Source organism: Rhododendron vialii, chromosome 12a (assembly GCF_030253575.1).
Source record: "Rhododendron vialii isolate Sample 1 chromosome 12a, ASM3025357v1".
NCBI lineage: Eukaryota > Viridiplantae > Streptophyta > Magnoliopsida > Ericales > Ericaceae > Rhododendron > Rhododendron vialii.
Window position 1 is genome coordinate 26,709,605 of NC_080568.1, and position 10,313 is coordinate 26,719,917.

The 10,313-nt window shown below is 38.7% G+C and overlaps 1 protein-coding gene across 1 annotated transcript; it reads left to right on the forward strand.

Annotated features, from left to right (window-relative positions):
• The first annotated feature begins 1,185 nt into the window (after positions 1-1,185).
• Positions 1,186-8,218, forward strand: LOC131311611 (uncharacterized). Its single transcript, XM_058339112.1, has 6 exons — positions 1,186-1,566; positions 2,367-2,509; positions 3,698-3,841; positions 4,247-4,432; positions 5,936-6,060; positions 7,740-8,218. Exons 1-6 carry the CDS (start codon positions 1,356-1,358, stop codon positions 7,963-7,965), a joined length of 1,035 nt encoding a protein of 344 aa, XP_058195095.1. The 5' UTR covers positions 1,186-1,355; the 3' UTR covers positions 7,966-8,218.
• Positions 8,219-10,313: the final 2,095 nt, after the last annotated feature.

A 10,313-nucleotide genomic window follows, 5' to 3' on the forward strand; every position in this document is an offset into this window, starting at 1 on the left:
TTGTGCCCACAAATTCTGTAATAAATTTACACAATCAAAAGTCGTGCTATGCCACAATCCAATGTTAAAAGGGTGTTTCTACTAACAAAAAAACACTAAAAATTTAATGGATTTTATCATCTCGTTTTAACTAATAAAGAAGTTTTATTATTTTACTATTCCGTTTCTACTAAAAAAGTTATCAACAAAAACTCTTTTTGTTATAGTAATTCTACTCACAAATCTATCAATTTATTCACTACTAAAAATAATTTAATATTTTTCAATAATTTATTCACTATCGAAAACACTTAATATTTTTTCAACCACAAATAAAATTTATAAATTTTTTACCATCGAAAACACCCCTAAATGGAGATGGGAATTTCACGCCAACTGCAATCAAAAGTCGTGATTTTCCAGTTTTCTACGGTAGAGAGAAGAAAAACCAACAACAGGCTGGCTAGGATGCCGATGCACTACCCTCTCTCTCTCTCTCTCTTCCCCCATCTCTCTCTCTCACATTGGGATTTGGGAGTAACTTTTATTAGATTCCCAGCTATAATATAAAAGTATTAGATTTGGTTTGAACAATTCTACATCTGTCCAAAATATTTTTCCGAACCACAGAACAAGAATTTAAAAATAATACATTTCTTTTAAGTTATAAATTAAAAGAACTCATGAAAATCTAGTGAATTATTGAAAAAAATTTAAATTTTTCTTATAAAAATTATATTCCATTTCGCGGACCGAGCAAATATTATTGGACGGAGAGAGTATTTTATTAGTACTAGATTAACATATCAAGTCCTTCTACCACCACTGATGGTGGGCTAACTGATTCTCCACTGATGACCATATGGGATCCATTCTAGATTTCGCATAGAAAATTTGAGCCATTCAATGTTTTTTAAAATAAACTGAGTGGGCTCGTAAAAAATCAGTTCAATCCGATAAGTGTAGATGCTCAAGATCTTTGAGTTGATTATTTACGGACACATTCAAATTTTTTTTTTTTTAAAGTTATTGAACAGCTAGGATTTTTTCATGCGGTACGTTGATTTGATTTTTCACGAATCCACTTAATTCATTTTTAAAAAAAAATTGTAAACGGTTGAAATTTTCCATGCGAGACGAGAATTGGGCCTCGTGTACCCGTCGAAGGAGAATCGGTAACGCCACGACGGTGGCTCTTTTGCGTAACATATCGTATAATAGCTAATACAACGTGATGAGGCATGGCCCCGGTTCCACGCAATTCAATAGTCTTTTTTAGGTCCATTGACTGACGTGGGAATTTCCATGATCAGTCTCTGTCAATTTCTTACACAAGGAGAAATTCCAGAGAGAGAGCAGACCACCAGGGGAGGAAGATGGGCTGCTCGTTCTCGGGACTGAACGCGCTCTACGACGCCACCAACAGCGGCGAGGACGTCTGGATCAATGAGAATCGCTACAGAATCATCAGGCAGCTGGGCGAAGGTGGATTCGCCTACGTCTACCTCGTCAAGATGCTCCCCATCGCATCCCCTCATCCCTCTTCTGCTGCTTCCAAGAAATTCAAGGACCCTTCTCACGTCTCAGGTTGCAATCTCTCTCTCTCTCTCTCTCTCTCTCTCTCTCTCTCTCTCTCTCTCTCTGTGCATTGCTCTTCTGATCGATTGTGTTCCTAATCTGAATTGGTACATTGATTGTTGGGATCAATGTAAGATTTTGAACCTCCGGCTTTAATTGGGTTCCCAGTAGATGGTAGGATTGGGCCCAGGACTAGTTGAGGTCTGCGAAAGCTGACCCGGACAACTGAGTTATAAAGAAAAGATTTTGCACCTCGACTGGTGGTATTACGTGTTTGTTTTGTGGAATTTTGTTCGTGATCCAACAAATGGGTCAAAATGTCAATTTTCTGGGAGGTGGGCCTGGTTCATTTCTCAAGAAATTTAATGGGATCTTTGTGTTTGTTGGAAAAATATGTGCCTTTGAGAATTGGGTTGTTTTGATGCATCTCCTCTCTCTCTGGATTGCTCTTCCGATTGATTGAATTCTGAATCTGAATTGGTAAAATGCCTGGATTTGGGCATGAACAGTGTTGTTCGGTCGGATTTTCGATCTCAATTGGTGGTGTTAATCTTTGTTTGGTGATCACTGTATGCAATGCAATCAAACAAAGAAACGGGAAAAAAAAATTAAAAATGATCGGTACCTTTGAAGTTCTGGGAAGTGGGTCTCTGATTCAAGTTGACAGATCTGCAGTGCAGCATTAGTATTGTTTGAACTATGCGGTCATTTTGTCAAATGGAAATCTACAATGGTTTCAGCATTTGGTTGATGGAGAAAGAAAAAGATCATCTAACCTTTCTTTTCATATCGATGGATTTGATATGCAGATGATGGAACTTATGCAATGAAGAAAATCCTTATTCAGAACAGCGACCAGTTAGAGGTGGTGAGGGAGGAGATCCGTGTGTCGTCTTTGTTTAGCCATCCCAATCTGCTTCCACTTATTGATCATGCTATAATCTCAATTAAGGTGATCATTGAACTGAACTACTTTTGTATTCATTTTTACAAGTGCTTTGAATCTCTTGGTTTTTGCTCTCGCCATTGTGGAGATTGCTGTTGTCAGTTATTTTCGCCTTCAGATGGCATTGCCCTTCCATTTTCTGAGGAGAGATTGGGGTTTAAATCCCGGTTATGTCTTTTCTGAGCAAAAGGGCAATTTACCGTCAGTCTGGGCACTAGTGATTTCTTTAGGACGAAATGAAACCCAAAACTTTGTCAACACTAACAAGATAAACCAAAGTCCACGTTAGTTTTGTTCTTAATGTCAATGATATTTTTTACTCCTTATCATATCATTGTCGATTGGAGTGTTTTTTTGTTGAAGCAGTGTTCAATAGTTGCCCCACTGATATTATTTCCTGGCTCCACCACTAATTGTGCCATCATCCTCAAAGGTATTGCAGAAAACACTGCTTTTTATCCTGATGCTCTGCCCTATTTCTTGCCATTCACTTATTTGGGAAAAAGTTTCTGTATTAGAGTTTTGGCTGAAACATATATTGTTAATGGCTATTTTTCACCTTCCTGTTGGAGTCAATTTCCATCTTTTTTCTGAAGTTAATTCACTTCTTCTCCAAAATTTGGGGCAGAAAAACTTAATGTTATGTGCTGTCGTAACCCACTTTGTAATATATACTGTGGTTTATTATTTCCATTTTAACTCATCAATAAAAAATCCCATTTACGCACTCATTGCCGCGATACATAACTATGTTCACCAGGTTTATCCATTTATGGATACTCATGATTAGCTTTGCTGTTAAACATGAGAGAATCCTCTATTCAATCAGTGGATGGTTGATGTCTGAAGGAAAAGCTTGATCTATTTTTTGTTGCTGGTGCCTCCACATGTCCTCGTTCACGTGGCTCTGGCCTTCATTACTTACTATGCACAGCATACATCCTTTACCACAACTTTGGATATCATGGGTTTACCAAACAAAATTAACTGATTTAAGTCTTTAACGCCATCTAGTCTCATTAAAGGATTTTTCAGACCTCATTGGCCAAGGCAACCTATTACTTTCGTTGTCAGCACTCCACATCAGAGTAAAGAACTACCGTTTTGCATGATTTTTTGTTTTTGAGAGACATAATACCTTTATTTTTCTTGTTAACAAATTACCTAAGTATCAAAAAACTTTTCATTGTATAGCCGGTACAAGAAGGATCTTGGAAGCATGAAGCATACTTGTTGTTTCCAGTTCACTTGGATGGAACGTTACTGGACAATGCCACAGCTATGAAAGCTAAGAAGGAGTTCTTTTCTACCCCAGATGTTCTTCATATATTTCGGCAGGTGAATGAAATCATTGTAGCAATGAAAGCAACATATTATTTTCCTCTTTTGCATATGTTTTTGGAAGCACATAACGTTCTTTCATGTAACTTCTCTGCATCTTATCTGAAGAAGATTCTTTGAACCCTACTGTTTTTTGGAGGAGATGGTTTTGCAGGATTTGACGTTACCATGTAGTGTTGCATTTCTTTCTTAATTTTAAGCGATCAATAGGATGGATTTCCCAGTTGCGCAGTTCCTTTTATAGAAGATTTTTTTCTGCAATATGAACGTACATAGTTCAAATTTAATGTTAGGTATAAACTGCTGCAGTATGTTTTTACACACCTATGACCTTTTCTAATGACAATTGTTGTGGCTTAAGCCGTTAATGATTGTTAATTTGTTGCTGATTTGTATTTTCAGCTTTGTGCTGGGCTGAAGCATATGCACAGTTTGGATCCTCCGTATGCGCATAATGATGTCAAACCTGGCAATGTCGTTGTCACATATAGAAAAGGTCAACCACCTCTTGCGATATTGATGGATTTTGGAAGTGCTCGTCCCGCGAGAAAGCAAATCCGTTCTCGTTCAGAGGCGTTGCAGTTGCAGGTAATTTCTTAATCTTTTGCTAGATGGTATGTGTAATAAGCTCTTCTTGATGGATGTACTTTTTGCACAACTATTTCTGAAACTATCCTATCCATTGTTTTGGACCTTTGGTTGCAAGTCATTGGCATGTGTAACTGCTTTGTTTTGTCATAGCATGCATAACTGTAACCATAGTTGTCAGAATCGTACGATTCACGATTCGTATCGTACGATTCGGTGGGTAATCGATACGAATAGGCTGCCGAATCGGAAATAGCTGAGAATCATAAGTGAATCGGTGATTTACGATTCGTATCGTACGGTTCGATACGATTTGGTGGGTAATCGATACGAATAGGCTGCTGAATCGGAAATAGCTGAGAATCGTAAGTGAATCAGTGAATCGTTCGATTCACTTAAAATTTCCGAAATTCATTTTTTACTCTTGTTTTGCTTCTTTTGTTGTTTGAAAAGGGTTCAAATATTTTTTTAAGGTCTAGTATTGTTATATGTCATCTTTTGTCTATGTTATATGGATAGATAATAAGAAAAAGAGATTTATTACGAGAGTGAATCGAAAATGAGGAAGATAAATGGAATATAACAACCCTATAGACCTTTTAAGGGTTTGTTTTGTACTTATAACTCTTTCGTACAAAAAGAACCATAAGTAGGCTTTACGAATCATCATCTCTTGGTAGTTGCAATAGAAGCAACTTACCTAATATTCCACGTTATTATCAAATCATCATTAGAAGTAAGTATTTATTGATTTAGGCCTAAGTCTTTCATTTGTAGTATATATTGTTGTTAACCTAATCAATAAGCATAGGTTTCTATGCATTATAGAAGTCATGACCGAATCAGAGCGATTCACGATTCGATTCGATTCATGATTCGAAAAATGACCATTTCGATTCACGATTTAACAACTATGACTGTAACTGCCTCAACAACATCTCTTCTTTGTGGGCTGGATTTATGGCTTACTTTAAAATGAGGCAAGCTGGGCTCATCGGCAGTCTGTATGAACAAGAGAGCATGGGATTGCTCTATTTTTGGTCATTGACTTAACACCTTGGAAGTTGGGCTTCAGTTTGGGCTGGTCTTTTGTAAGCTAGTAGGTTAATCTTATTGACTATCACGATATGACTTTGATCTTCACAGTTGGTGTCCTGAATCTTGATTTGTATAACGAGATCTTCACAGTTGGTGCTTGGGGATTGGCTGGCAAAACTATAGACAAGTTAATTAGAAGCTGTTGGGAATCCAGAATAGTTTTTTCCTTACCCATGTTCAAAATAATTTTAAAATAGTTTCTTATCATAACTAGACTTCCTCAAGCATACTGGAGAGAATAAGGCAACTGATATCAGGTAATTTTACTGGGAGGCCATGAACCCATCATTTTTTTGGATCTACTGGATTCTACATGAGTTATGTACGTTTTCGATTTATGCTATCAGCACTCATACTAAGAGTAAGACGTTGATTTGATAAATCTTCTTGATGTTTATTATGTAGGAATGGGCATCTGAGCACTGTTCGGCTCCTTTCCGAGCTCCTGAGTTGTGGGATTGTCCAAGCCATGCTGATATTGATGAAAGAACTGATATCTGGTCATTAGGATGCACTTTATTTGGAATAATGTGAGCCTCTAACTTCTTCCTTTTGGAGCAAATTTTTTATTCTAGGTATTAAGAACGATAGATGCAACTTTGATCACTTGTTGCTACAGCTATGACTTTTGTGGTGCATCAGATCACTAAGTGACCATTTAACAGAGCTTAACGTGGAGTTTAACCATGGACTTGATCGATTATTTAGCCTGCACTTTCATGATAGGGATTGAGGTGTAGGCAAGAATCTCATTACTAGGAATCCTATTGCTAGCAATAGGATTACGATCCATGTGCTTTTAATGTAATTCTAGCAACAGATTGACTAGGAATTACCTGGAAAAATGACCAGTTGTGAGTATCTTGGGTCCATCTACCTTTTTTTGATAGGGTAAACTATAGTTAACCCCCTCTAACTAAGCCTCGCGTGCACTTTGCCCCCTCTAACTTTTTTTTTGGGCGCTCAACCCCCTCTAACTAACTGAAAATCAAACGGTCATAACTTCAAACGGTCATAACTTCTTCGTCCGAAATTGAAAACATGCAAATTATATATCGATTTCGAGGTCTTGAAGTCAGCTTTCCAATGACACCAAAATCACATCACGATTCAAAGCACACAGAAAGTTATGATCAAAACGGTCTTTCTGTCTACCAGCCCTTACTCTTTTGATCATAACTTTCTGTGTGCTTTGAATCGTGATGTGATTTTAGTGTCATTAGAAAGCTGACTTCAAAACCTCGAAATCGATATATAATTTGCACGTTTTCGATTTCGGACGAAGAAGTTATGACCGTTTGAAGTTATGACCGTTTGATTTTCAGTTAGTTAGAGGGGGTTGAGTGCCAAAAAAAAAAGTTAGAGGGGGCAAAGTGCACGCAAGGCTTAGTTAGAGGGGGTTAACTATAGTTTACCCTTTTTGATAATGGAGGCATGACACTGTGGGTCGTAGTAGCAGGATGCTCCTATCGGGGAGACGAATCCATCCCTGATTGTCGCCTCTTGCTCCTATAGAGAAAGAAGCGCGCTCTCAATTAGGATAGAACCTCTCAAGCATGTGAATCACAAAAGAAACAAAAGAAGAGCTACCAAACAAGATGAACTATGGAATGACAATACAATTTTTTTTATTCATCTATGCCATCCAATCATCCAAATTAGTCACTAAATTACTCGCAAATGCAACATCATCACATGTCATTACAATCTATCTACTGTCATCACAAAAAAAAACCCTTTCCTAATCTTTAAATAGAGCCTATTTGACACCCCTGACGTCTTCTGAGAAGGACTACAGAGTGTCCTGAGAGTGTTATAACTTATAGCTGGTTTCGAGCGTTTTTGAGAGTCTCCGAAGTGTCCAAAATGAGAAGTTTCAAAAACAATAGCCCTTTTTATCCGAGTATCAGTCACGAGCCCAGAGAGTATCGATTAGTGCTATCAGGTTCGTGAGGTATCTGTGCTTCATAGGATGCCATCTTGAAGCATAGTCGTGCATCAAATTCTACTATTACGTAATGAGAAGTCCACTGTCCTCTGCCCCATGTTTGGTCGAGTACTTCCAATTATAGATCAACTCTTATCGCCCCTTCACAAGTTAGGTCTTTCAGCATAAACAAATTTCTTTCATCCAGCGTCAGCGCGAGGTCTTAATTTTTCATTATTTTTCGTTCTCGATTCCACTTCCATTAATAGTTGTATCTCACAGGTATGGTGTATCTCCATTTGAGTATGCACTTGAGGAACCCGAAGGAAGCCAACAGTTAGCCATTGCAAATGCACAGATAAAGTGGCCAGCCGGGCCTAATCCTCCGTACCCAGACACTCTTCATAAATTTGTGACATGGTTGCTTCAGCCCCAGGCGACAGTTCGGCCTCGCATAGACGATATCATCATTCATGTTGACAAGTTGATCTCCAAGTTCTCTCCCTGAAGATATGCTGACAAAGAAAATTGGTTGGCTACTTCACTCGTGTATGTACGATCCACATTTCAGCCTATTCGGTAATCAAAGTCCTTACCATGCAATTTTACTTAAACGTGATATAAGATAAGAAACTAGCAATTTGCTGTTATCGTGGCATAGATTTTCGAAGTACATTTGGCCACAGTGCAATGGTTTTGAAATTTACTGTATTACTCAATGGCAGCTGTTTAATTTATCACCCCTAATTTGTTTCTGTTCAGATCTTCCATTCTTCCCCAATTATTTGTTTTTCTCTTTTTGATGATGAGATGATACCTCGGAACCATATTTTTAGCATGCATATCATGTGTGACCAGCCAATTCACCCCCAGTAACTGCGGTCTACATCTATATTAAAGTTCCATCATCTAGGGGTTCATGTGTGTGATATTCGATGATAGGGTTTTCGGGCTAAAGCACGACCAGGTAAACTGTAATTGCCTTGTCTTCTTAGGATTAGCGAGGTTGTCGAAGAGCGGCCTGAGCTTTTTTGTTTTCGATCGTTATTGCAATAATGTCATGAAACCATCTTTTGCATATCGAAATGCTATGGAACCGTGACTTTGTATCCTGCAAGATTCCGCGTGTAATTTATTTGGATCCGGAAGTTGTATATTTTGTTTTTGAAAATTGGTAAGAATTTCTGCTCCTAAATTTGTTGCCTCACAGGTCTTGCACCCTACATGAAGCTTAAGATGAAACAGATGATCGTTGCGCTCTGATTTTTACTTGACTAAAGGACATCGCAATTATAGTTTGAAACATGTGACAATATACTCATCATCCCACATGAGAGGTAATAACCTTTCCATCAAAAATACAAAAAAAAAAACTATCATGAACAAAAACTACAAAAGTACGGCTTTACAATAGACCACGACAAGTTTTCGTGTTTTGAAGAAAGAGAAAAGGAGTGATAACTTGTCGTGTTTTGAAGAAAGAGAAAAGGAGTGAACCCATGCTGTCCAGTCTTGTCCAAGCTCCGAAGTCAAGCGATCGGCGTACGACAAACTCCGGCTGAAATACTCCGGCGTTTCAGCGGGGATCGGCGTCCGACAAGCTCCGGCATTGCAGCGGGTTATTGTCATGAACAAAAATTACTAAAGTAAGGCTTTACAATAGACCACGACGAATTTTCATGTATTGAAGAAAGAGAAAAAGGAGTGAACCCACGCTGTCCAATCTTTTTCATCCTCCGGCGTTTCAGCGGGGATCGGCGTCCGACGAGCTCCGGCATTGCAGCGGGTCATTGCCATGAACAAAAATTACTAAATTAAGGCTTTACAATAGACCACGAAGAATTTTCATGTATTGAAGAAAGAGAAAAAGGAGTGAACCCACGCTGTCGAATCTTTGAAGTCAAGCGACCGGCATCCGACGAGCTCCGGCGTTGCAGCTGGGTCGAGACTCAGAGAAGCTCCATTTTAGTTTGCTACTGCGTGGTTCCAGCTTGGGTTATGGAAAGGAACAAAAACGAATTTATTCTAAAAGTTAGTCAAGTTTTATAGTATTAAAAAAAATGGAAAATTGCAGTGGGGCCCGTGCTCCCACTAGTCTCTTTATAAATTCACCACAGCACAAGTGGGTGGTGGGATTGGACTTCCAGAATTAATTGAGATGCATATAAGTTGGCTTGGAGGTATAAAAAAGGCCATAACTCTACAAGAGGCTGCTACTTGCTGTCCTTTCTAGATCCTGTTGAGTAGCACTTTATATCCTGACCAATACAAAGAGATGCCGATGATTCAAACACCACGTCAACCACCGGGGTGGTAGTCTAGCGGTAAACGGCTTGCTCCCATAGGATTTTAATTAGTTGAAGTTGCTGGTTTGCACCGTGCGGACAATGCCTCCCTTGTGTCTTGCAATCTGGCTCTGAGCCACAACTACTACTCGGTGAAGTATTAGAAACCCGTAGATGATTAATTCCTCGTGGGGCTCATTGTAGATTCGAATTTGCTATAGTCACACTCGGAAGAGATTGCTATAGCTGGTCACACCCCTTCCTTTCTCCATCTCAAATAAAAACAAAATTTTAACCTGCGTAGGCTTTTTAAGCCCACAAGGTACGGAAATGAGAGAATCAAGAGTTTGAAATGATACTTGAGCTACATTGCTAGAGTTTGGCTAGCATTCTCATTTTCCTAGCAGACCCTCAATTTTTCTACCACAGGAGAAATACCTAAGATTTAGGGCCTTGCATTGTCATTCTCATTTCGGTTGTTTATCGGTATTCATTGAACTTGATTTTTATCATACTTGAAGAACTCGACGAGCTCTACACAATGAACAGTTTTGATTATTGATGTGGGTCT

Bases quoted from the DNA above. Each gene is read 5' to 3' on its own strand.
- LOC131311611 (XM_058339112.1), top strand. From the start codon at position 1,356: ATGGGCTGCTCGTTCTCGGGACTGAACGCGCTCTACGACGCCACCAAC. The intron at 1,567-2,366 runs GTTGCAATCTCT...TTTGATATGCAG, and splicing joins GGACCCTTCTCACGTCTCAG to ATGATGGAACTTATGCAATG. The intron at 6,061-7,739 runs GTGAGCCTCTAA...TGTATCTCACAG, and splicing joins TGCACTTTATTTGGAATAAT to GTATGGTGTATCTCCATTTG.